This window comes from Mesoplodon densirostris, chromosome 3 (assembly GCF_025265405.1).
Source record: "Mesoplodon densirostris isolate mMesDen1 chromosome 3, mMesDen1 primary haplotype, whole genome shotgun sequence".
NCBI lineage: Eukaryota > Metazoa > Chordata > Mammalia > Artiodactyla > Ziphiidae > Mesoplodon > Mesoplodon densirostris.
In genome coordinates, this window is record NC_082663.1 from 31,811,648 (window position 1) to 31,839,558 (window position 27,911).

At 48.2% G+C, this 27,911-nt stretch overlaps 1 protein-coding gene across 1 annotated transcript; it reads right to left on the reverse strand.

Moving 5' to 3' along the window:
* Positions 1 to 27,911, reverse strand: GDNF (glial cell derived neurotrophic factor). The gene is made up of 3 exons (XM_060091646.1): positions 27,423 to 27,911; positions 22,279 to 22,455; positions 1 to 1,401 (listed from the first exon to the last, which is right to left on the reverse strand). The coding sequence occupies exons 2-3, from the start codon at positions 22,427 to 22,429 to the stop codon at positions 917 to 919; spliced, it is 636 nt and encodes a 211-aa protein (XP_059947629.1). The 5' UTR covers positions 22,430 to 22,455; positions 27,423 to 27,911; the 3' UTR covers positions 1 to 916.

Sequence of the window (27,911 nt, forward strand, 5' to 3'; positions counted from 1 at the left end):
TAAATATTTTCTCTATACTTCTGTATCTGAAACAGATGCATTGCATCGAGTAGCTTCTCTGGTCACTGGTGACCACACATAACGGAGCTGGGGTGTATGTAACATTTGTCTCTCTGTAAACCGAGAGCCCGGCGACCTCCCCGCCCCGGTGCAGCTGGGGGCCTTCCCCGAACGCTCTCCTGCAAGAATGCTGCCGAAAACCACAACTGGTTTCCTGTTTCCAAGGACAGAAAGGAAATACCTTCAGGTTTGGTTTTAGTCATGAGGACAGCCTTTCTGGTTCCTAGCCAACCTCTTCCCACCTCACACACCATGTTTGAAATCAATCACCCACTGTTCCCCAAAACGCTGGCTGGAGTAAACCTCAGGCCTGAACCTTCAAAAGCAAAGGTTACTACCTCTTGTGTGTGTCTTTGCTTTTTTTTTTTTCCCTCCTTGCCGGTGTATGTCTCCACTGAGTGACAGAAAAATAAACCTTTCTTGCTTTCAGCAGTAAAACGTAATGACAGGGAACGACACCAGGAGGACCATTTCCCCGGTGTCTCCAGACATGTGAAAACAAACCACAGGAGATACACTGGTTTGGTTTCAAGTGCATCCGCAACTGTACCCGTGACCGGCGACGGTGGACTGTATCGGATGAAACGACGGCAACACCCAAGCAGGGACACCAGCCCTGAGCTTCTGGTGACGCTGGCCGCCATCTGGGAGAATGCAGACAGCAGTTTTCTCTCTCTCCCGCCCTGTTTTCTGTCGCTGGGTCTCCCTCCGCCAGGCTCCCACAACGGCTGCCTGCCTCCTCCTCGCCTCCTTGGTCCTTATCTTCCCCTCCGGGCAAACGTTTTCTGGGAACCTTGGTCCCTTTCTTTGCACTTTGTGGCAGGAATGCAATACACAGCGGTCTCTGGAGCGGGAGTCAGATACATCCACAGCGTTTGGCGGAATGCTTTCTCAGAATATGGTAAACCAGGTTATCATCTAGAAAGGACAGGTCGTCGTCGAAGGCGAGGGGTCTGCAACACGCCTGCCCGACTTTGTCACTCACCAGCCTTCTACTTTTGGACAAGTTTTTTAATATTTTGTCATACATTGTCTCGGCTGCATCGCATGAGCCGCTGCAGTACCTGAAAATGAGTTCCTCCTTGGTTTCGTAGCCCAAACCCAAGTCAGTGACGTTCAGATGCACGGCGGTTAAGACGCATCCCCGATTTCGGCCCCTCTGGCCCCGCCGGCCTTTCCCTCGGGAACCCTCCGGGCTGGCGGCTGCAGCCTGCCGGTGCCGCTCTCGGCGGGGCAGCACGGCCATTTGTTTATCTGGTGACCTTTTCAGTCTTCTAATGGTGGCTTGTATAAAATCCATGACATCATCAAACTGATCAGGATAATCCTCTGGCATATTTGCTGTGCAACAAGAAAACAGAAACGGTCACGTAAGACAACAGCAACGACCATTTCGAGGAGGCTCCAAGATCCCAGTGTCTCCTAAAGGCGGCCAAGCTCGGCCTCGCGGTGAAACTGCCAGCTCAGGGACCGCTGTCACCCCCTCCAGCCCGAGCCTGAGGACACAGGCCAAAAGGTGCCCTCCAAGACTCCGCGGAAGGAAGTTCATCCACTCGAAAGAGGAGACTGACACGGGGGGGTGACCCACTTCCTTGCTGAAAACAAATCCTTCGAAGTGGAATTGCCATTTGAATAACATCTGCCATTTTGTAACGCGTCTGTATTGAGGGTGCTGATGCTGATCGAGGCCGCTTCTTCTTGTTCTAATGACGTAACCTACAGTTGTGGTTCTCAAATGTGAGTGTGGATGTGACTATGCTGGGCTGCTCACGGAAATGCAGAGTCCTAGCCCGAACCTTAAGGGACGCGTGGGGAGGGGCCGAGGAATCTGTATTTTTAACGAGCCCTGGAGAAGTTCTGATGGGGGTGGTCCATGGAGCATACGTTGAGAAACCCTGTCTTAGAGGGTGAAAAAAGGATTAACCTTGGATTGGGCTTGGAAGACACTGCTACTTTCACCTGGAATACCGAGGAGTGCTCCTTCCTGAAATCCACCCCGACTTAACACCTCTGCTCAGCTGAGTGGGACGAGAACCATTTTGACAGATCACATGAAAAGCTCTTGAGCTCAGCTATATTTTAGAGCTTCCTTAAAAAACATAAAGCCTACTTTTCACTAACACAGAGACTAATTTACCACTTCTTTGGATTAGCATGACTTTAAAACTATATGGTCATACTGTAAGATGACATTTAAAAAAAATTTTTCATATATTTTATTTAACCTTATATTTCCTTTGTTTTTTGAGTATTTACAGTTAATGTATTTTCTTTCTTTTTTTATTTTTTTTTAATGTCTTCATTGGAGTACCATTGCTCCACAATGGTGTGTCAGCTTCTGCACTACCACAAAGCAAATCAGTTATACATATACATATGTCCCCATATCTCTTCCCTCTTGCGTCTCCCTCCCACCCTCCCTATCCCACCCCTCTAGGTGGTCATAAAACACCGAGCTGATCTCCCTGTGCTATGTTCCTGCGTCCCACTAGCTATCGGTTTTACAATTCGTAGTGTATACATGTCCATGCCACTCTCTCACTTTGTCCCAGCTTACCCTTCCCCCTCCCCGTGTCCTCAAGTCCATTCTCTAGTAGGTCTGCATCTTTATTCCTGTCCTGCCCCTAGGTTCTTCATGACATTTTTTTTTTTTAGATTCCATATATATGTGTTAGCATATGGTATTTGTTTTTCTCTTTCTGACTTACTTCACTCCGTATGACAGACTCTAGGTCCATCCACCTCACTACAAATAACTCAATTTCATTTCTTTTTATGGCTGAGTAATATTCCATTGTATATATGTGCCACACCTTCTTTACCAATTCATCTGTTGATGGACACTTGGAGGTTCCTTAAAAAACTAAAAATAGAACTACCATACGCCCCAGAAATCCCACTACTGGGCATATACCCTGAGAAAACCGTAATTCAAAAAGAGTCATGTACCACAATGTTCACTGCAGCTCTATTTACAATAGCCAGGACATGGAAGATGACATTTAAATGTATCACAGCAGTACATGGACTGAGATGCTGTTTGTGGGCAGATGGTGGGAGGGGGGTGTCCAGCCTCTGCTGCGGGCTGTCACATGACTCCCACTGGCTTTGGTTGCAAAGAGGACAAGAGATGTGCATTTTAGGGAGGTCACATGGAGGAGTGATTGAGGTGATGCTTCTACGGTGTTTGAGACCTTTGGGCAAATGCATGAATTTGCAGTCTCTTGGCGTTTTCTGCCGTATTTCAAGCATTTGCTTTGGCTGATCCAGTAGGAGAAGAGTAACTTTGAACAACTGAATACATTTTTAAAAGAGGAAAGCAATTCAAACACCCATTTATTAGGTACTAAACCTTTTATGCTCCCCATCCCATTTTCAGGTTATTTAGTATGTTTAGGTTTATATGTGGCTTAGGACAATATGCCACAAAAGAGTTGTTAGCAAGAGGGAATTTTTTTTGCCAAGCCCACGTTAAAGCAGCAAAGGATTACACTGTGCCTAACCCACGTCAAATGGTTTTGTTATGAACAAATTGTTAAAACAGATATCAGGTATCCTGTTGTGTAAAACATAATCCAGCTAAGGCAACTTAACCATATCTATTTCTGTTTCTCTCTCTCTCTCTCATCTGTGTGTGTGTGTATGCAGAACATATGACATATAGTAATGAAAAGAGTGGGGATGGTGTGGAATTTCCAGATCACCTTGTTGCCCTAAAACTAAAATCTAAAATTTGGCACTGGATGGTCCTGTGCACAGAATTCTCAAAGCTGCTTCCACTGGTCTGTGCCCCATCGCCTCTTGTCCCCGAGCCCCTGCATTCCAGCCTTACCCTCCTTCAGTCTGTCTTCCACCCGGCAGCCAGAGCAACACTCTTAAAACTGTTAACACAGCTCATGTCCCTTCTCTGCTCCAAGCCCTCCAGTGGCTCCCCATTTCCCTGGGCATAAAAGTCAAAGTCCACCCTGGCCCAAGGCCCTCCCTGACCCGGCCCCCCACTCCGTCCCGGCTTCTGTTACCACTGACCTTCCTTCCTCCTTACTGCCTCCCCCTCCGGCTCCTCTGGCCTTCCCACTGTTCCTCAAACACAAGGCTTCTCAACCTCAGCACTACTGACATTCTGGGCTGGAACATTCTTTGTTGTGGGAGCATTTAAGGATGTGTAGTTGCATCCCTGGCCTCCACCCAGGAGGTGCTAGTAGTATCCCCCAGCCCCATCCCGACAGTGACGAACTGAAGTGTCCCCAGATATTGCCAAAGGTCCCCTGGGGGCAAGATCATCGTGGTCGAGAACCACACAGATCAGAACACAAACAGGGACTCAGGGCCTTTGTGCCGGCTGTTCCCTCTCTGCCTGAAACACCATTCCTGCGGGGTACCCAGTGGCTCACGCCCACGTCCCCTTCAAGTCTTTGCTCAAATGTCACCACCACCAAGCCCCGCCTTGACCTCCCTATTTCAAATGCAATCCCTCCCGAGCCCGAAGCCAGACCCTCCTGCCCTCTTCCCTCCCCAGCGTAATACTCACTACCTTCCAACACACTGTCTAACTTTCCTTATGTTGACTACTTGTTGTCTGTCTTCTCTGAGCGAATGTCACCTCTGCGAGGCAGGGACCTTTGCGTGGCTTGCTCACCAGTGGATCCCAGGTGCCTACAATAGGTTCTGGTCCCTGGAGGCCCACAATGATTTCTGAATGAGTTAGGTCACTTTATGAGGGGAGAAAGAGAGAGTCCTTAATTTATCCAGGGGACACTTGGGCTTCAGCTGGGAACCGCACCATGATGAAATGAAAGGCTCCAAAATAAATAGCCTCCATCACGTGGGTAGCCGCAGTGCGCGAGCAGCACGGTCATCTCCCTCCTGAGAGCGAATAAGCAGCAAATAACCAAGCTCACTCCCTTGCCAGCTTCCGGCAGCTTTAGAGTGTCAGCTCTCAAAGCCCACTTCATCCTGAGGATTCAGAAAGGTTCTGGCTCCATGGGCGTAACATTTTCTCAAGAAGGACTGGAAGAGTGGGAGAGTATTGGAATCTGAATTTGTCGTTTCCTCTGAACTGCTTCTACTGGACTTCTTTAGGAAGTCTCCTTCCTTCCTGCCTCCCTCTCTCTCTCCCTTACTTTCCTTCTCTGTTCTTAAAAAAAAATGTTGAATCGATAAAGAAGACGTGGCACATATATACAATGGAATATTACTCAGCCATAAAAGGAAACGAAATTGAGTTATTTGTAGTGAGGTGGATGGACCTAGAGTCTGTCATACAGAGTGAAGTAAGTCAGAAAGAGAAAAACAATTACCATAGGTTAACACATATATATATGGAATCTAAAAAAAAAAAAAAAGATGGCTCTGAAGAACCAAGGGGCAGGACAGGAATAAAGACGCAGACATAGAGAATGGACTTGAGGACACGGGACGGGGAAGGGTAGGCTGGGACGAAGTGAGAGAGTGGCATGGACATATATACACTACCAAATGTAAAACAGATAGCTAGTGGGAAGTAGCTGCATAGCACAGGGAGATCAGCTCGGTGCTTTGTGACCACCTAGAGGGGTGGGATAGGGTGGGAGGGAGGGAGACGCAAGAGAGAAGAGATATGGGGATATATATATGTATAGCTGATTCACTTTGTTCTAAAGCAGAAACTAACACACCATTGTAAAGTAAGTATACTCCAACAAAGATGTTAAAAAAATTTTTTTTTCTTCTTTTTGCCACACCAAATGGCTTGCAGGATTCTTAGTTCCCAGACCAGGGATTGAACCCAGGCCACAGCAGTGAAAGTGCCACTGGACCGCCAGGAAATTCCCTGAAAAATTTTTTAAAGCACTCTGCGTTAAAGACATGAACTACTTATTTTGAAAAATGACTTGCTTATGCTATTTGTGACTTTTTTTCAATAATAAGCTATAAAAGAGGAAATTAGGTGTGCTCAGTTTCAAAAACCCATGCTTGAATAGAAGTCTGAACTTCTAAACCTGGTATCTTAGGGGTGATTAGTCAAAATACAGGAAAAAAAAAAAGTCTTCAAATTTCTAAAGAGACTCTTTGCTTTACAAAAGGATCCACATGATGGGGTCCCTGGCTCTTTTCAAGAACTCCTGAATAGATCATGAACTTAAGAACCTGGGAACATGGAAGTTAAAACTGATTGAGAATCAACTGAGGATTAATCAGAAATGAGGATGAAATATTACTAAAATTTTAACAAAAACAAATGTGAAAACATTTGACTTAGAAAAGTTCAACTTACACTGGTTTAGAGACTCATTATTTTATATAACATGATAAATTACATAATTTTATATTACTAGGGTTATAATGATGATTTGAATCAGCATTTATAATGTTCTTATTTATTGCCTGACACTTTCGAAGTTCTGGAAAAATGTTGTCCCTCCTTTTTAAGACATTTTGACCACATGACTCTGTCCACTGGCTTTGCTTGCCAGATAAAATACAGAATACCTAGTTAAATTTGATTTCAGATAACTAGCAAATAAACTTATAGTATCAGCGGTCCTCAGTAATGTTTGGGACATACTTATCCTTTGTTATGAGAATGCTTAGTTCCTTTTTCTTTATTTTAATTTCTGCTTGGCCTTTTTGGGGTGATGCGTGTAGCAGTGTGAATGCACCAGCCACTTATGCTTTTGGGTGAGGTGGTGAATGGATCATTAAGCCTGAATTAAAAGGCTTCCAGGCACCTGGGAAGCAGTCAATCTGTGTTTGATGTGTTAAACCAAACAGCGTAGGGGCTTCCCTGGTGGCGCAGTGGTTAAGAATCCGCCTGACAATGCAGGGGACACGGGTTCGAGCCCTGGTCCGGGAAGATCCCACATGCTGCGGAGCAACTAAGCCCATGCGCCACAACTACTGAGCCTGCATGCTACAACTACTGAAGCCCGTGCGCCTAGAGCCCGTGCTCTGCAACAAAGAGAAGGCACCACGATGAGAAGCCCGCGCACCGCAACAGAGTAGCCCCCGCTCGCGTACTAGAGAAAGCCCCCGCGCAGCAACGAAGACCCAATGCAGCCAAAGATAAAAATAAAAAAATAAAAAGAAAGAGTGTAGGTAATGAGGACCGCTTTTGATGGGACATCTCCCTCATACCTTGTCGTTAAGGTGGAAATGTTTATTTAAGCCTCAGGTTCAGGACATAGGTGATTCTTATTGAACTGAAGGGATTCCCCCCTGCCCCCTTTCTTCTGCTTCTTGAACAATAGAGGAAAAAATAAATATTTATGCTGAAAGTTTTACATGGATATGAATTTTGGAAACTAGGAAAGGGCAACATTATATTTTCCAAACCATAGAGCAAATTGGCCTGTCTCTTCCAACTGAATTCCTAATCCCAGGCCTTTTGCTGCTGACTGAGTTCATTTCTAAAGAGACCTCAAGTTATCAACACTAGGCATTTGGCGGGGGCATTGTGAGCCATGCCCCCACTGAGCCAATCTTTAGGGTCTCTGCAGAGGCCTCACACCTGGCTCAGGCAAGTAAACTCCCTGGGGGACCAAGAAGCCCCCAGCCGCCTCCATGTTCCTGGAATTCACTGAGCCAGGGGCAGCAAAGGGGTTGGGTTTGGATTAGTTCCCCAAATTAAGACTTAATGGCATATCACTTTCTTTATCCTATAAAGGCTTGGCAGCATGTCAGCTACACAAATGGCCCTCGTTAGTATGAACTTTGATAGTAAAATACTTGCAAAATACAAAAGAGGAGCATCGTTTTTAAAAAGTAAGTCAAACACTTGCCCATTTCCCAGACCCATTTGGAGGCTAGATCTGGGAAAACATGGACATCTAAAAGCTAAAGTTTTTGAAAAATCAAAACGCTCAAATGCATTTAAGTCATCCTTCAGGGTGCAACTAAACATTTTGGCATTATTCTATTTAAAATATTTTAACTTTGATGTGTCCTTTGTATAAACAATGTTATTTAAACAAATGAAACCTTGTACAGGGCCAGACTCTGGGAACAAACCAAACCATTCACTGCAGAGACTTTGCCCCCCTCGATTATGGGAAAACAGTAACATTACCTCAGGAACAAAGGCCTGGGATATTGACTATCTGGTAAAGTTAATTGAGTTTTTATAGGAACAATGGTGAGACCTCGGAGTACTCCTTGTAATAGCTGAACCAAGAAGCACATAATTCAAAGCATTATCTTGGCTAAGCTGGCATATAGTGGACAAAGTATTCTTTTAAATGTCAGATTTATCTTCAAAAGAGTACAGGTTAATTATATATATATATTTTTTCAGGTTAATTATATTTTAATCAAGGGGTCATTTTATACTCGTATTGGGTTGTCCCCCTCCTCACCCGGCCTGGCTGAGTGTCTAAGCCAGTTTTCAGCCTGTCTTTGACCCATGGGCCCATGAGGGAGGCAGTACAAGGTTGTGTAGGAAGCAGTGAGGAGGTGACCCCTTACCCAGAGTGGGGTGGGCCCCGAGGGGCCCAGGAAGGAGAGGGCTGGACCCTTGCATGCACAGTGGGCCTCTCCTACAGGAGCCGTCTTCCAGGCCAGAACTAGCCTCAAGGATGCAGAGGCTCTGGAGAGAAGGCACAGGTGTTTCTCGCTCTGGGGAGGACCCACCTCTGTACTCCAGCGAAAAGCATCCAGCTTCTGTGTACTGGAAGGGCAAGGGTTAATACGCTGAGGTCCGCAGGGGTGACCTACTGCCCAGGTCAAGGCCACACAGGCGAGAGGCACATCTTCAATCAGTGCCTGGGTGCCCTCACTCCAGGTGGTGCCCAGTTCTGGGGTGGGCTAGACCCTGGGTGTGAAGCCAGAGATGCTGTGCCTGCGGAGTCTCTCCTGAAAGGCTGTCTGCAAAAGGAGGCACGTGGAACCCGCCCCCCTGGGGGGGAGGACATTTAATCTGATATTCGTTGCCTACCTGTACCCCAGGTAAAGTACAAATTGCTCTGTAGACCAAGTATATAAAAAAGAGAAGTTCTCTGTGTGTGTATACACGCACACATATATACAAACATGTATGTGTATATACACATATACACGTGCATGTTTACATGAAAAGATCAGCCTAAGATTTATGTAACCTCTCAAGAAAATTTCCAACTAATGTCATTCTTCAGAATTCTGCTTTTACTTTTCAATAATGTACGAACATGATTTTCTTTCACTAATATTGCAGTATTATGAGAACTACATGATGGAGTCTTACCTTTAAAATTCCCCACGTTACAAAGAATGTGCATCATCCTCTATCTGAAATGACAGCTTCCTTGATGTACTTAGTATGACCAGTGTCAAGGTGGGATGGATGCCACCTAGCATGAATTTTAACCCTGACAACATCCCTGCAAGGCTAAAGTCGGGGTCGCCTATTTATCTCTACTTTACAGATCAGGAAACTGAGGCTCAGAGAAGGTAAATATCTATCTGCTCAAGGCCACGTGGCTCATAAATGTAGACTCAGCTGGTTTTGGTTTCAAAGCTCAGACTTGTTCTAGGGCTCCAAGCTGCCCATCTGTTTTTAAGTAAAAATTCCACTACGGTGCAGCTTGTCTAGTCTCGGGTGTGTGGTAACTTACTCTGGAAGATATGCTCATTTCACCTGCACGCATTTACCACATTCAGAACAGGAAGTGAGAAATACACTTTCTATTGGAAAGTTCAGCTTGAACTGAGGTACATTAAGTAGATTCTAAAGTTAGGCTGCCATGGACCACAGAATACAGTAAATCGTCTCCAGAAAGGGAAAAGCATGTCGTTCAGGGGCATCTCTCCCACATCCTGGGTCTTGCGTATCACCCTAAGGCAGAACTGGCAATTTCCCAGTTAAAACCGGAAAACCGGCAGCCAAGGGCGGTGGCAGATTCAGACAGAGAGGCCCCGTCTCCGGAAGCTCCTCAAACTCGCGCTGGCACCGAGTGATAAAGTCTCACTGCAGAGCTGGAGAGGACAGAGCCTGGGATTCCAGTCCGGGGTCAGTCCCTGCCCAGCCTGTGACCTTGGACTAGTCACTGAACCCTTCTGAGGTCAGCTAGCCCCTCTCGGGAGCCTTCCCCAGTGCTAATGCCCTAAGATGTGGACAGTCTAAGTCTTGGTGTCACCCCCGTCAGGGAGAGGACTGCCTCTGCTGATGCCCCCGCAGCATTCTGCTAACCACCAGCATCAGGGGCCCCAGGAGACCCCATAAGAGGTATTTTAGGTTCTAGCAATTCTCAACCTTTTTCGTTTGCCTCTTGGTTCAACGTCTTGGTTACACCTGAAATAACCAAGTGCCTCTCAACTCATCAAGTCATCTTCCTATGTCTTATTTAGGAGAGGTGAAGAGATGTGTAGAAAGGGCCCTATACTTGTGTCTCAAAGCACCCAGGTTCTAGTGGGAGGTATCCTTACACCCCAGTCTCCATCTGTAAAGGTAGAGAAGGAGCCAATGACCTCTGAGAGGACACAGACACCAACATGCTATAAACCTGCAGTCTCCCTCACCCAAATGGCAAAATTGCCATTTTCTCAAAATCTCTATTTTATTCATTTCTGGTTTTGCTGCTTGGTCTTAGGACTCTAAGGCTAGAATCACCAATGGCACCTGCTACCAAATGCGCTGTAAGAGCCCCACAGCTTTGTCTTGGGGGCTGTTGACGCTTGTTTTTTATTTGACCTTCAGCGACCTCTGAAACGTGTGGTGTTAGTTTAGGAGCGTGTTGCAGTTCTCTGAAGACTTCAAAGTTCTGTCATCTGCTACTATTTAAAAGTGTTGACGTTGCCACTTATTTGAACTAATTAAAATAAAGCACCCATGGGTCCCTAAGTACTGGAATGCTGAGGCATCTCGCATCATGTGACGACCACCCTTACTTTCCTATTTTGGACAGAGTATTCATCTAGCGTTACATAGACCATCCTGGTCAGAGTGGACTTGAGTTAACTTCAAGAGGGGTCCAGAGCATCTGTTCTCCCATGAACAATCACCAGCTGAGGCAATTTACTAAGTCACTGTGACCACCGCCAGAGCTACCAGGGCGTTCTCTCCACGACCAGTGGTTTGCCGGCAATAAAACATGACATGGGTTTATCTGAAAAGTATTTGCGTTGTAAAAACACCAGTGTTGTGTTGTTTTAAAAAAGCATTTCTGGATCCTCTCAAGACAGAAGAAAAGACGAACCAGTTCAAAATACAGAAAAAGAAGCCTTGAGTATACTTTTAAAGGCCATTTGCCCACCAGAATGCCATTTTAGTTACCACCTCCACTTACTTTGACCAACATCGCACACACTTATTAGCTATACCATGTCTTGACTACTTATCCTACAATTTAACTAAGAAAACTTGTCATCACTGTAATGGAAATGACTCTGTGAATACAAATAGCCAAAAACCTCACTCAGGAAAGATGGACTGCATTCATTTTGTTACTCAGCTTCTAATTGCCCTGCTCTGATTTCCACCTATGTGGTCCATACTTTTATTATAGTGATGTTAATAATTTTATGGTAATACAGAATGGCTCCCCTGAGGGGAAAATGTCCATTCTTCTGCTTTTAAGCCAGGAAAACACTCAATAGGGTGTCCATTTGTCAGCTAATCCATGAACACCTGGTGTGACCTAAAAGCAGACCACAGCCAGCTGTAAACACCTCATGCTCCAGTGCACACCAGGAGCCCTGCTCCTGCCCTTATAAAACACTTAACAGGGGAGGGAGAGAAAGTTACCCAATACAATGAGCGCCCTAGGGAAAATAATCCCTTGAGATGTTCTCAGAGGCAGGTGGTTTTTGAGGGGAAACCCCAAAGGAACCTGGAAAGCAGAAGAACCTGGCTTCTTCCTTCCCACAAAGCCCTGCCTGCAGCCAGAGAGGCCCCGTGGTTCCACTGGGTCCTTCATTCAACGTCCCTGGGCCCTTCCCAGTGGGCCCACCTGAGCGGTGGGTAGAAGGAACTCGAAGGGCCTGAGGGACCTGGGCAAGAAGAGGAGGGGTTAAGAAGCTGAAAGGAGAATAAAGGGGGTGAAAGAAAAGTATTCTTTATCATTTGAGCCTGCCTGATGGATTCCTGTGGTCAGATGTGAGGCGGACTTTCTACCCCTTGGTGGATGAATTTACTGGAATCTCAAAGACTCTTCAGGTAATGAGCTAGACATATCATTCAAAAACAGCTGCATTTACAAAACCTCCACGCCTGACTTTTCTCCTCACTGAGGTAGCCAGAAGAGTTTCGGAGGAGAGTGGTAGGCCGGCAGGAAGTGGTCATGTGGTATGGTCAGAAGGGTGAGTGTTCCCTCAGGCTTTCCTGGGTCCAGTCTGGTTAAGTTCCTTAACCGTTTGCAGCCCCGATCTCCCCTGAAAATGGGGAGAGTTACATGGAATGGAAGAAAATTTTCGGTTCAGTGCCAGAAAGTACTTAACAAATGGCACCAAAAGTAAGTCCCTATGGTTTTCACATCTGTGCCCATTCTTCACTGACATTACATTGGAAGCAGTGGTGTGAAGACCAACTCTGCTGGCTCTGGACAAAGGGGATGCAGACACTGGCCCCTTGCTTGTCCAGCATGTTGCATGGAGGAGAAGGCCTGGAGGCCCCGGCATGGTGGTCTGTGGACAGGAGGTGCAGGCCTGTCCTGGGAGTCTGGGCTGCCTCTTCTCTCTTCCTAGAAATGCCCCCAAATTAACCACACAAACATCAACTGACTCCACAGCCCATGAATGATATTTTGTGTCCACCTTGGCATAGATCGGTGTCTTCAAACTGTGGCATGTATTCCCTCTGGGGGTACATGAGGACTTTCTACAGAGTCTATGGGTGGTTTTAAGAGAATCAATGTCCAGATCCTCAAATTCCACATGTGCTGCGTCCTAAGACCGGTCCACCTACGAATACTCCTGCAGCCAGTGCTCCTTCCACAATCATCCTGCCTTCCTGCCCGTCTCACTCATTTTACCGCGAGGCACTGTCTGGTGGATAGACACCTGTAAGGATAGTTCAGGCGTGCATGGCTCCTTGGGATAAACTGGTATCGGTGACTCATGATGTGAGGACACATCATCATCAACTTAGGATTCCAAAGATGTGTACCTGAATCTAATCATGTGGAAACAATCCCACAAATCCAAACCGAAGGACAGTCTGCAGAACAGCAGGCAGGACAGTCTGGACTTCTCAAAATGTGGGAAAAAAGGCTTGGGAGCTAATTCTAGATTAAAGGAGAATAAAGAGACATGACAATCAAATGCAAGTTGTGACTCTCAATTAAGGGAAAAAACTATGAAGAACATTATTGCCACAATTGGGGGCATCTGAATATGGACTATCTATTGGATAACAGTATTGTGTCAATGTTAAATTTCCTGAGACTGATAACTGAATTGTGGTTATATAAGGTAATGTCCTTGGCTCCTAGAAGGTTCATGCTGAACTATTTATTGTTGTGTTTGCAAGTAATTCTCAAATGGATTAAGAAAAAAAATGAAGCAAAATGCTAATGAAAGGTCAGTCTTGGTGAAAAGGGGACATGGGTGTTCATTGTACTATGAACACTTACTAAAAAGTCCCATATGAATGACTCAAGAAATACCAAAGTAGGTGGTTCCATGTTTCATTCTGTCCAGGCACTCATGGCAAGGCATGGGGCTTCATTTGCCTGTCTGTCCATCCACCCATCCATCTATTCACCTTATAATTAGGATCCAGAGGCGTGGTGGTTGTCATGGATGTATACTAACATGTGCATTTGAAGTGAAAATGAAGTTGGACCTTTTCTGACCAAAAAATCAACTTATTTGAGCTGATTTGTTTGATAATTTTCCACGAATTGGATAAGTTACATTTGCAGCTCCAAGGTTTTGCCAAAAATAGATTTGAAGCACATATCTAGTTCCCAAATGGGCTGGAAATTACATCTGCTACAACTATTTAAACTTGTGATAAAAATGCAGATATCACTTTAGAAGTGTGCAATAGTTTTTCAATGTAATTTTGTAGGTTTGCAAGCAAAAAAGCTTGAAGACTTTAAAAAACCATGCTCAGTTATACAATCATACAAAAGTGGGTTTTGTCTCTACTGAGCTAAGCAGTTGATTCCCAAGATCTGTGTTGTGCAAACCCACTCCTGTTCCCACAGAGGCCATCACTCTGGCACATGTGCAGTCACCCTTGGCTTCCCAAGTGGACGCTTCCTTCCCTGGGCGGAACAGAAGCCACCTGAGGGCAAGTGCCTTCTCGAAGGCCTCCCAAATGCCATCAGCCTATCAAGCATTCTAGGAGACCTCACTTTGTCCCGAAGAGTCAGGGAGCCTTCTCTCACTGCAAAAAGCATCGATATTATAGGACTGTGCAGAGAAATACATGTTTCTCTCCCTAAAATGTCCTGATTTAGACTTCTAAATATCCATTAATAATACGAGCCTAGGCCCACTGCAGCCCAAACAGGGATCAAAGAAAGGGCCTCAAGGAAATATAATATTCCTTGCTTCTTGCTATTAGTTTGCTCATTGATTTTCCTAGTAATACGTGTTTCAGTTAGTGAATACATTTTTAGCAAGCCAAGGTTTGTGTTTTCTTAATCTTCTAATATGAGAGCAGTCTGTGTTAAGCCAGCATTATTGGCTTTGGGACTAGAAGTTGGAGGTTTGCTGGCTTCACCACTTATTGGATTTGTGACCTTGAGCAAATCTCTATGTCTCATTGCTTCATCTGTACAACAGGGATAAATAACATCTCCTCTTGTCCAGTATAGCTCAAACCTACTCGATTTTAGGGCAATATGCAAAACCTATTTGTTAAAATAACAAATGCTGGAGAGGGTGTGGAGAAAAGAGAACCCTCCTACACTGTTGGTGGGAATGTAAACTGGTGCAGCCATTGTGGAAAACGGTATGGAATTGCCTCAAAAAACTAAAAATTGAATTGCCATATGATCCAGCAGTCCCACTCCTGGGCATATTTCTGGACAAAACTATAATTCAAAAAGATACATGCATCCCTATGTTCAAAGCAGCACTATTCACAATAGGCAAGACATGGAACAACCTAAATGGTCATCAACAAATGAATGGATAAAGAAGATGTGGTATATATATATATATATATATATATATACACACACACACACACACACACACACACATATTTATAATGGAATACTACTCGGCCATAAAAAAGAATGAGATAATGCCATTTGCAGCAACATGGATGGACCTAGAGATTATAAGAAGTGAAGTAAGTCAGAAAGAGAAAGACAAATACCATAAGATATCACTTATGTGTGGGATCTAATCTAATCTAAAATATGACACAAGTGAACTTATCTACGAAACAGAAATAGACTCACAGACATAGAGAACAGACTTGTGGTTACCAAGGGGGAAGGGGGGAGAGGGAGGGATGGATTGGGAGTTTGGTATTAGCAGATGCAAACTCTTATATATAGGATGGATAAACAACAAGGTCCTACTGTATAGCACAGGGAACTATATTCAATATCCTGTGATAAACCATTATGGAAAAGAATATGAAAAAGAATGTATATATATGTACAACTGAATCACTTTGTTGTACAGCAGAAATTAACACAACATTGTAAATCAACTATACTCGATAAAATAAATTAAAAACACCTTATTTGTTAAAAAGTGGGTTACCACGTGGAGAGCTAAGATGTGCTCTGATACTAACTTTATTTTTCTTTAGCTTTTATTTTATTTATTTCTTTATTTTTAATTGAAGTATAGTTGATTTACAATGTTGTGTCAGTTTCTGGTGTACAGCAAAGTGATTCAGATATGTACATATATATGTATATGTATATATATTCTTTTTCAGATTCTTTTCCATTATAGTTTATTACAAGATTTTTTAAACATGTTTATTGGAGTATAATTGCTTTACAATGGTGTGTTAGTTTCTACTTTATAACAAAATGAATCAGCTATACATATACATATATCCCCATATCTCCTTCCTCTTGCGTCTCCCTCCCTCCCACCGTCCCTATCCCATCCCTCTAGGTGGTCGAAAAGCACCGTGCTATGCGGCTACTTCCCACTAGCTATCTATTTTACGTTTGGTAGTGTATATATGTCCATGCCACTCTCTCACTTCGTCCCAGCTTACTCTTCCCCCTAGCCGTGTCTATTACAGGATATTGAATATAGTTCCCTGTGCTATACAGTAGGTCCTTGTTGTTTATCCTATATATAATAGTTTGCATCTGCTAATACCAAACTCCCAATCCATCCCTCCCCCCGACCTTTCCCCTCTGGTAACCGTAAGTTTGTTTTCTATATCTGTGAGTCTATTTCTGTTTTGTAAATACATTCATCTGTATGATACTAACTTAAGTTTTTATTTGTAGCTCTTCACTTATTTGAGGATTAACAGGTTGATTCAATTGTACTTATGCCCTGACACTTTAAAAATAAGGGCACACTTCAAAATGAAAAATATGCCTATGCTATAGACTCGTGAAGCTTGGGACTTGAGTAAGTTTTGCAGCAAGAAGGCTTTGCAGTGAGATCCTGCTTGCTGCCACCTTGCTTGAGACACTCCAGCGGCACCCCGCTGCCATCAGAAACAGAGCAAGCACCTTCTTTTCCTGGATTTTACAGTATCTCATAATCTGGGTATCACCTACAGAGATATCCTAAATTTCACACTACTTCCCGCCACCTGTTCTCAGTACTTGGCGACTCGTCTGGCCTCCTCCTTGTATCCACCACCTGCCCCTTCCCCATATCGTGATCACAAATTTGCCTGTGCTTCTCCTTGGTCTGGAATGTGCCCTTTTCCCTTTCCCTTCCTTTCCTAATACCCATCTTTCAAGTACCAGCTCAAATCCCCCCTCTCCCCCAAATTCTTTCCTGCTATAATCTCCAAATCCCAGTGACTTCATTGCTAGGAATTCTTACCATGACCACAGCTAACATACATGCCTTGGTAGACACAGCTATCTCTCGGACTGACAATCCACCCACCCACCCACCCATCGGCCTATCCATAGTTTACAACTAGATCATAAGCTATTTAAGTTCACAATTTTGCCTTTTAGATGCCTACACAGCACCTAGAGCATGAAAGATATTTAATACTTGCTTCCTGATTGAGCTCAAGTGATTAATTAAAGAATATGTGTTTTAATTGAATAAAGGGGCTATGGGCCATTAAGTGCTAAAGAAACAAAGATGAAAGGGACATTAGGAGGAGAAAATGCCAGATAGCTTTTATTCTTCTATCAGTGAAAGTAGAATCTTTTGAGAATAATTCTTTGACTGTTGGATCGGCCTAAGGTCCTAAGACTGGCCAATTCAAATTAAGCCTGAAATAGATTTCTCTAAACAGCAACAGTTTGAAATAGGTCTTCAGACTGAGGCCAGAATGAGATGTTGGTCTCAGATCTCAAGTGAGAAATCAGTGCTTCCTAAAAGGCTGACATGCAATTTCCTGATTCCAGGACCCCCAGCCCAAGTGGCACAGCCCTTTTTCAGCTTAGGGACTTTATTACGGTATCATCTATTCATACAGTCCCTAAAATAATAAGAAGCAATAGATGGACGGCACTTATTTATTCTGAACTCTGAACCCACAACATTAGATTTGAAAGCTTAAAATTTAACCAGCTTATTGTACTAGAAGCTTTCTTAGCCGAATAACAATGGGCTGAAAGTTTAATAAATTCACTAACAGTTTTTTTTGCTGAGTTTGTGAAACAGCTTAAATATCCAGGTGGGATCACTTAACACAGAAATACCGTATCTCAAGACAGGGAGCCTCCAACTCACAGCCCCCTTATCACCTACCTGTAAGGATCTTAGTGTGCCCTGACCCCTTTCTTCCCATGGGGAAGAGGGTCTCCCTAACATGACCATGGGAATCTGGTGGGAACAATTCCATAGGAACTACGTGGGCTCAGAGAATGGGGAAGGGAAGGAGCTGTGAAACCTGGGAAGAGCCAGGGGGAGCTGACGGGGGTGGGGGGCGGGCAGAATCCCAGGCAAGACTGGCCCGCCTACCTGCTGACCAACTGACTGTCTCTGGGGCCCAAAATAGCCTCCCTGCAAGGCCTGCATTTCTTTCACTCTCCATGCTTTGTCGGGCTGCTTGAAATTCCACCAGTTAGAGCAATGGCTTGGCAGGGGCTGAAGTGAAAGTCTGTGTCGGGAGAAAAGGCATTCACTGGGTGCATGCTGCAAGGAGGAGGGTGGCACGTTCAATAGTTGTTTATGGGGCACAGGTTTTACCAAGCATTATCTCGTTTAACTCTCACAGCAGCCCCAGGAGGCAGGATGAATAGTATTCCTGTTTTACAGATGAGGAAACTGCGCTTTAAGAGCTGTTAAGTAACCGCTGGGTAAGTGGCAAGACTGGGATCCAAACCATAGACTGATCTGAATGTGTGGACGTGAGCTCTTGCTTGTTGAAACTCCATGATTTGCTCTATGCCCTCCTTCTGCAGATTATGGGACCTGGCAACCTGGGAAGAAACTCTAGCCCAATAATATTGTGAATTATATCTCAGGTCTATCACGGTTTCCATAGATTTTTGTGGGCTAGTCTGGGAGCTTGATAGCTTGATTTGTAAGATGGTTTCTCTAGGAGGATTTGTGACTTGCTACCAAACTGGTGGACTATAACCCCATTAGATTACAATAAATTGTGGATTACCTGCAATTAAATTTAAGAATGCCCAGTGTTTCTTCTAGTTGGTTTTCTGTCACATAGAAAGCCCACCTTTTCAGCCCAAGGTTCTTCATGTTTAGTTTTAGTTTACAAAGCTACCAAGTTGCACCACAATTTGTAGTAGGCTGCAAATTAGAGTAGAATGTGCCAGGGCTAATCCCCAAGAGCTTATAACTCCTTACTTCTTGTTTGTTTTTTAAATTTAATTTTTATTTATTATCAGAGCAAATTAGATTAAAATGTTGTGCTTGTTCTAGGTGTACAGAATTTGGTTTATTTTGTCTATGTATCTATCTACTCATCTTTGGATCCTTTCCCATGTAGGTTATTACAGAGTGTTGAGTAGACCTCTCTTGGTATTCCATAGGTATTTTGTGATTATATATTTCATATGTATTAGTACATGTCTGTTAGCCCCCATATCCTAATTCATACATTCCTTACACTTTTACTAGAGAGTACGTTTCATGAGGACAGGAGCTTTTGCCTGTGTACCAAGGATTCCCTAGCACCTAGGACAGTGCCTGGCACATACGGGCACACATTAATTACTTGTTGAATGAATACGTGCTTTTACATCACAAATTTTTAGAAACCATCCTCCTGCCATCATGGAACTCTGGCACTTTGGACAAGCTGCTTTACATCTTTAGGCTTGGGGACCATAGGAGTACCTTTGGGCTCTAAAATGCTATGACATCTGTGCGTATCACCTTCTAGTTTCGCTTTCTAGATGCCCCAGGCCTGCTCTAATCGCCCTTTGGAGAAGATATGGGTAAAAAGCAAAATAAAAAAAAACCCAAAGATGGTGAAGGGGAGAGAAGTCTTGGATGCTCCAAAAGGAAAATCACAAGTCTTCGAGTTCAGACAAGTTCAAAGTTGCTACAGGAGGCAGCCACAGTCCATGAACTTCATTGTCAACCTCTGGGCAAATGAGTGAGCCAGTTATGAACTCTACTTGGTTGGTTCAGCTCATGAGAACGGTAGGAACAGAATTCTGGCTGTTTCATTTATATTGGAATCAGCAAAATACACGCAACCTCAAAGGTGTTGGGTGCAGTCCAGCCCCCTTTAAACAGCACAGAATGACTCAAGGTGGCATAAAAGAGCCTTTGCTCAATCACTAAGTTACAAGCATTTGAAAAGAAGAGGGACCAGTATTTACGGTACTTTCTATTTTCAAATGAAACGAGTGGCTGAATGTTTTTCTACATAAGCCTTAACCAGTTGCATGGCGTACAGTGCAGGATATAAATGTCAGCTCTGTGACAGGAGCATGTTGACACTGGTTGAGTGTTCAAAGTCTGCACATTGTCATTATTCTGCCTTCCCTGCACTGACAGCTTGCTACCGAATTGAACATACCTGGAGAGAAGTCAATTTGGCTTAGAACGCAGCTCACTGTCTCTCTGGGAACAGTTCTCTTTCAAGGATCTATTGGGTCTTCCGACAGATAAAACAGAGTCAGATGTGTTCTGCTGGTTCTAATGTAAACACAGTGGTCAGAATCTTGTCCATTGATGATTTAGCATCAGTTTTGGAAAAGGGAAGTGATCTCCCTTTCCCCGGAACCCCCAGCTACGGCCGTCCATCAGTAGGATTACGGCTACCTTGCTTGCTTTGTGACTGCCTGTACCTTACATGAGGCACGGATTTTCTTAGGGTATTATCAAGCCATAGGGATTCAACCCTGACAACACATTAGACTCACATGTGGAACATCTAAATATCTAGATGCCCAGGCCACGCCCCAAACCAATAAGATCAGAATCTCTCCTGGTGAAGCCCAGCATCAGCAGTCATTAAAGTTCCCCAGGTAAGTCCAGTGAGCAGGGGTCTTTTCTTATGAGTCTTTTCCCAAAGGAAGGTTAGGGTGGAGTGTGCAGGTGTGTGTGGGGGTTCCGGGGGGGGGTCAATCTCACGGTCATTGGCATTTTGGAGTGGAAAGGCCTTCCTTTACTGTATAGTTGTAAACTGTTCATTGAGTTCTGTAGTAAGTAATTTGTCCAAGGTCACAGAATTAGCCAAAAGCAGAGCCAGCACCAGGATCCAGCATTAAATAAGCCTAGGTAGACAGGATACTAATATGCTAATTAAACCTCCATGAATTAATCAGCTTCATAATCAGGCACAGTCATTTTTCTCTCCAGAATGTCTTGGTTAGAAAACTATTACCTTCCACTGTGTTCCCATTCCTCTGACCTAGGCTGCTTGAACCAATGAAAAGCCACTTACTCAGCCCTCCTGGGTACAGTTCTGAAGACAGTGGCACTAAAGGGCATTTTAAGTTTCTACTACAGAAACATTGTATACGCTAAGATGGAAACTCGTGGTTGAAACCAAAGCCTTTAAAAATAGGCTTATACAGCTAATGGACAGAAACTCCTGGAACAGTTCCTTCAATTTCAAGGGATCAACTGTGTTCTCTTTCTAACCCTAAGTCACTCTTGAAGTCTTAATTGGCCTTAGAAAAATGCACTTTTTCTTTTTCCTGGGACTTCTGGAAGACGATGCTTTAATTAAGCATAAGATAAGCACATCACGTTTCCTGAGCGATTTTTAGCCCAAGGCCATAGGTTTGGGGGACTCTAGCATACAGCTGACTCTGGGACCCTTTCTACTGTGCATGTTTCAAATGCAAAATAGCTTGAAGGGTAACGGGAGTGGTGAGTGGTTACGGTAATGCTCACTATTGCTTTAGTCTGGGGTCGTGCAAATTCTCTGCTGCTACCTTTGTTAGCTACATACCTCTCCAATAATCTCTAACCTGTGATGAAGCATACTCTGCTTTATGCAATAAACTTCTCAAGAGCGGAGGGTAAATTATATCAAATCATAGCTGATGTGCCCTGATACACTGCGAAGACATTTTTGAGAGGCAAATCACAGACTAATTTCCTAATATTAATAACCTGGTCTTTTCTTAAGAGTTAACACTGTCATGTGTGGAGCGCACGATGGTTTGTTTCTTTCCCCCCTAGCCCCAGCTAGCACTATGTATCGTTGTCTTTCTAGAACTGGAACTTTTCTGAACAGATTTGACACTGCCCAGATGCTTGTTCTGGAAATCAAGTCCCTTCTGTGTTTTCTCTGACTCTGGCTTGGTTTTGTGAAACCTCAGCCTCTTCCCTTGCAAGGGCAGTTTAGGATGGAAATGCAATTGTTTTCAGAATTCAGCACAGCCAGGCACACCCAGAGAAAGAGGGCTTTGGAAGAAAAAACGGGGGTGTGTATATGTGTGATGGGGAAGCAGAGGAAAGGGGACAACTGCGTGTTCTCCTACGGTGATGGTGGTGGTACTGCTGGGGAAAACAGCTGTTCCTCGGAACGCTAAATGAGCAGCAGAAAAATGTGTCACCCCCCGTGCGGGGCAAAACCAGCGCGTGCCACAAACAGACTAGGTGCTGGGGTCCTGGGGCTCCAGTCTGTGGCTACGAACCGCGAGGGGGCGTCGGCGCCAGCGCGGCTCTGCCCTGGGTCGGGAGGCCACACTGCGGTCGGGGCTGACTTGGGGTGCGTGCGAGCGGCGGCTGGGGTGACCCCCGCGGGGAGGGAACGGTTCTTACAGTCACTGCTCGGCGCGAAGGGCGCGCGGCGGCGGCCGAGGGAGCGGTCTTCGGCGGGCGCCTCGGGAGGCCTCTTACCGGCGGGCAGCGGGAAGGCGGACGCGGTGTGGAGCAGCACCAGGCAGACAGCCACGACATCCCATAACTTCATCTTAGAGTCCCGTCCGGCGGCGGCACCTGGGCGGGCGGGCGGGCGGGCGAGAGAACCGGGGAGAGCGCGTTAGGCCTGGACGCCGAGGGCCGCCGCGCTGCCCGGGGCGCCTCGGCCCCGCGGGTCCTCGGGGCTCCCCTCCAAACTCGGCACCGCCCTCCTCCCGGACCGCGGCAGCCCGGCGTTTCCCCGGGCTCCCCCCACCCTCCTTCCTTCCCAGCCGCCTGCTCGTCCCCGCTCCTGGGTGCGCCTCCCTGGCGGCCATCCCACAAGTGCCCTTCTCTTCCGCCACCGGATCCCAGGGGTCGGATTTTCGAGCAGTGCCGCTGCCCCCGCCGGTACCAACACGACGACACCGGACGCGTGGCCAACACGACGACACCAGCACTGGCGCGCAACCTCCCCCGTCCCCCGCTTCCTGGGGGGCGACCGGGCAACCCTCACCCTGTGCTTCCCGCCCCGTCCAGCAGCTCCCACAGGCCCCAGGGAAGAGCCCTGGACCCAAGCAAGAGACCAGCCTTTTATTTTAGGAATAAAATCAAGTGCGGGACCGCCGGGGGTCCTGACCCTGCTCTCAGCTAGGCGGGGGCAGGCTCAGCGGCACCATTAACCTCGCCCTCCTCCCTTTTTTTTTTTTTTTGCGGTACGCGGGCCTCTCACTGTTGTGGCCTCTCCCGTTGCGGAGCACAGGCTCCAGACGCGCAGGCTCAGCGGCCATGGCTCACGGGCCCAGCCGCTCCGCGGCATGTGGGATCTTCCGGGACCGGGGCACGAACCCGTGTGCCCTGCATCGGCAGGCGGACTCTCAACCACTGCGCCACCAGGGAAGCCCTCCTCCTCCCATTTAACTTAGTGTTTTGTTGTCGGAACAAGAAGTTAGTAGGAACTTGGAGACTTTGGGGCTGTCCGGGGAATATCTGCGTTAAGTTACTTCACTTCCCAAAGCTTCAAGTCAGTTTAAAATACTACTTCCATTTCTTAAGGTTATGAATATTAACACAGGAAAAGGCCTAGCCAAGCAGAAAGTAAGCGCTCAGTAAGTGTTTTAGCGTTACTGTTAGGTAGGGATAGCCTTTGTCTTGAAAATGTTCGTGGTGTCCCCGAACGCCCTCTTTATTTTTGCAGTGTTGGAAGATTCTGGCCTTAAATCCCTTCCCCTCGCAGAGGAGTTGCGAGCTCCCCACGCCCGGTCACAGTCCACCCGGTCCGGGACGCTACAGAGGAGCACGGGCACCAGCAGGTCTAGACCAGGAAAGGGCGCGCGGTGGGGCTCAGGTCCTCTGAGTCAGGGGCCTCCGTTTGGTCTGTCACTCCGCACACCCCTAGAAAGGAGGGTCACGCAGCAGGGGGCTGGTGAGAAAAAGGCCCCTCAACTCGGGGCCAAGCCCCACACAATTAGGAGGTGGCGGGAGACCCGGGCGCCTTGGGGCGCGGTGTTACCCAGTGCCTTCCAAATACCACTGTTCAGTTTGCAAGGGCTACGAGACTCATGCAGTTGATTATCCTCTTTCCTCCAAATAAAAGGGATTCTAAGGAAAATCTCCTTGAACTTTTTCCGTGGGAGAGAGTAAGAGTTTCCAGGTAAAAAAAACTTTGGCCCCTTTCCTCTCCATTAGCAGCCAGGAGCGCCCGCCTCCCTTCCAGCAACCGCCCCCCATCTCCACCCAGAACTCCCGCCCGGCTTCCGGTGCAGGCCACCCGGGGAAGCGTTTTATTCGACCGCCACCTCCCACCGCTGCGGAGACGAATGCATTTTCCATCCTTTGAGCGTCTGTTTGTTCGCTATGCAGCTGTTGGGCTCGGGGAGTCAGTAGGCACTAGGAACTCCGAAAACCTGCAGCTCCGGGCGCCCCATGCCCCGCTGGCTGATTTACAAACCCGGGGAAAAGGAAAGGCTCTGGGTTGGGGCGCGGGGGCCCAGGCAACACCTGACCCAGGCCGTGCAAAACGAGCCCAGCGAGGCGCTCGAGCAGAGAGGACTGGGGAACGCGAGGCCTCCCGCCCCCTCGCCAAGGGCCCGCTCGCGGGTGCGTGCGAACTGGCTGGCGGCCCTGAGGGGCCGGGAGGCGCGGGATTAATGCGCTATCCCAAATCGCGGTGGCCGCCAGCAGGAAGCGACAGAGGCACCAGATTTCCCTTCCGCATTAAGAGGGTTTTTCCTTTTTTTCCTGCTTGGCCGACGGAGGGCTTTTTAAATTGGACGTGGAGATCCTCAATTAGAAGTGTGGCGAAGCTGGCAAAAGAGTTCAGCGGAAAACTCCCCGCCTCGCCAAAGGAGGCTCCCGACTCCGGTTCCCGCCCTCGGCCGGGTGCGGCGCAGGCCACAGAAAGAGCTCTCCCACGTCCCCCGGACGGGGAGGGCGCGTTCTTCCCTCTGCGCACAGCCGGGGCAGGCTGCAGCCGGAGCGGCTCTTTAGTTCCCAGTATTTGCCTGGCGCAGCAAGAGGAGGGAATCCGGCGGCTCGCATTCACAGCGGTCCACGCAGAGGTTTTCCCCCCACACACCCCACACCCCGCGGGTTCCCTGATGGTCTCTTTATCTCTTTCTTAAAGCACATCTGTCCGACGTGTTTCTGCCGCAACCGTCCGCCTTCGCGACGAGCGCGAATTGCGGAACGCGCTGCCACGTGCGGTCACCAAGCTCTCCTCCCGAAGTCGGCTCCGCCAGGTGCCCCCGCACCCGTCCTCGTACCCTACAGGCTGGTTCCCCTCTGCGCCCAGGACTTACGCGCCCGGCAGGGCAAAAGGGGAGCGTCGCGGGCGCCGGCACCTGGTGGTCCCCAAGTCCAGGGAGGAAAGGACGTCCCAAGAGCCATAAGTGCCGGCAGAAGCCGCCGCTCGCCGTGGGGCGCTTCTGGGTTCCCAGCACCAGAGGGCACCAGAAACCGCCGGAGTCCTGGAGCGCCCACGCGGCTGGGGCTGCGTTGTCATTTTAAGCATAGAACCGATGAACGAGCACTCCCCTTACAATCGTCCCCAAATGCAAATTACCCTTCCCTCCGGAACTTCTGGATGTCCTCACGAGCACCCCTGCTTTTCAGGCTCCTAGCCCTCTTCATCCCCACTCCGTAATTTTTCTCTACCCACCTCACTTAAGCTGGTTTCTCGGCAACCTGCTTTTTGAACTACCCCCCTCCCCCGCGTCACGGTGACAGCTTCAGCGCGTGTGAGCGCTCCCGCCGCCAGTGCCCCCGCGCCTTCTTGTGTCTGGCAGGCTGGGAGGTTTGTTTGGGCTTTGCCTTCGAGATCCAGGTCTCAGGAGGAGAAAAGGGAGGCGGGGGTGGGTGGGTGGGAGGCGGCGTGCTGTAACTCGGGGGCTTTCTTTTGGGATAGGGACAGAAGTTGCTGAAAAGATGAACTGCTTTTCTTAACTGTGTCTTGTGTCCTGGACGGACGGAGGACTTATTCTGTCGGGCCCAAGACCAGAGTAGGAAAAAGAAGGAGCGCCGCCTTCTGCACACAGTCTGGGAAGGGGTCTGTCTGTTAAAGGGCCCGAGGCCGGGGGCCAGGCCCGAGGCCAGGGGCACCCGAACCCCTTGAGAGAGTGGGCTGGGGACGCAGCGGGCTCCCCGAACGCCTGACACTTGTTGAAAAGGCGACACTGTCCCTGAGCCCTGCCGAAGCGAAGACGTGGCGAAACTGTGAGGGCGAGACCTGGTCGCGGCTGGGCGGAAGCCCAGCAGCTCCCTCTTCCAGGGCTTTGCGGGAAGAGGTGCGTGCGTCAGGTTGGCAGCAGCATCTCTTCCTTGGGATACTTGAGTGTATATTCAAGATGGCCTAGGTGGGTGGGATGGGGGCGGGGAGGGAGGTCCAAGAGGGAGGGGATGTATGTACACACATAGCTGATTCACTTCACTGTACAGCAGAAACTAACACAACATTGTAAACCACTTATACTCCCCCCCAAATATACTGTGGAAGAGTGGAGTGCGCTCTAACACATCCGCGGCAGGGCTCGGAAGAGTTGTGTTTGTCCCCACCAATGAGCAAAAGTGTTGCGAGCGCGGGGCTGGGAAGCTCCCCCGGGGCGCGCACGTCGGCTCTGCGGGTGCGTGTGCCAGCCCCCTAACTAGGGAGGCGTCAGGAGGCTGGGGGTTCCGGCGGGAGTCATTCCCCGCCCCGAAGAGGGTTCGTTTTCACCCGGTGGGTCTGGAAACCAAACGACAGCGAAATCAGCCCTGAGGCTGTGCCAGGGTGGTGGCGGGGGTGTTACTGGGGGAGGTGACACAGAGTACAGACGAAAGTCATTCAACCCATCACCGAGATGGCTTAGGGGAGACCTTGAGAAGGTTCAAGAGTCTGCTCGAGGCGGAGGCCCTGGTCCTGGACTGTTCAGGAAGCCCGTCTCTTAAGCTTGACGGGGATGGTGAGGTGGGATTTCGGGCATTAGGAAAGTGCTAGCAACCGGGTTCCGACCAGGGCTAGGAATGTAGATTTGCAAAACCGCGCCGGAGGAGGTGAGCTCTCTATTTTTAGGTTCTCAGCACCTTTGCAGCAGTCCCTCCCGGGGCCTACACTTTCCCTTGGAACAGACCAAACCCAGTTACAGTCCCGTTAATGATATCTATGCAGCTGCGCGTCCACAGAGAACCCAGCTCTGGTCGTGGTAGGTTCAAAGGCGATTGCAGTTCCGCACCTTCCTGGGACTTGACGGAAGAGCACCTCGCCGAGTCGGGGAGGGAAACTACCCCTGTCGGATATGCCCGGGTCCAGAGGCAGCAGGGGCACCAGAGACTTTTGCCCACGAGGAAAGGCAACCTGCCCCTCCGCAAACCCAGCCTCTCCCCGGTTCCACTTCTCTCTCTCTCTTCTGCCCTCCCGGCGTTTCGGTTCCCTCTAGTGTCCCCTCTTTCTAGTCTCACCGCCTGCTCTGGGGTCCAGCCGCGCCCCCTCTGTCTCCAGCGCCGCACAGCCCGACGCACCCGCTGGCGACTCAGGCGCCACCCGCCCGCTCCCCCCAGGCCCGCTCCCCCAGGCCCGCTCCTCCGCTTACCTCGGATCCGGTCTCCGCAGACCTCCAGTTGGACATTAACTCCAGGAGCCCCAAGTCCCAGCCAGGAGACCCATCCGGGCCGAGGGCAGGAGCGCGGAGCCCCGCCCGATAGGTCAGGGGCACGAGTTCGCAATCCTGGGGTTGCTCGGGGCAGCAAGGGCGCGCAGGAGGCGGCGGCCAAGGCTCCCGCCGCCGCCGCCGCCGCCGCCGCGAGAAGCGCGAGGGATGCAGACAGCTCCCCCGCCGGCTCCCCGCACCCCCAGAAGCCGAGGTCCGAGCAGCCGCCGCTGCCTTGGGTGGGGGGTGACAGGGCTGCGCGCGCCGCGCTTTTAGCCCGAGCTGCGCGGGCGCGGGGCGCGGCGGCCGGTTCAGCGGTGGCGGCCGCGCTCTGCGCCTTCTTGGGGCGCAGCGCCTGGGAGCACGAGACGCGCCGGGCTGATGCTGCCGCCGGAGCTGAGGTCTGGCCTGGAAATCCGAACGAGACACCAC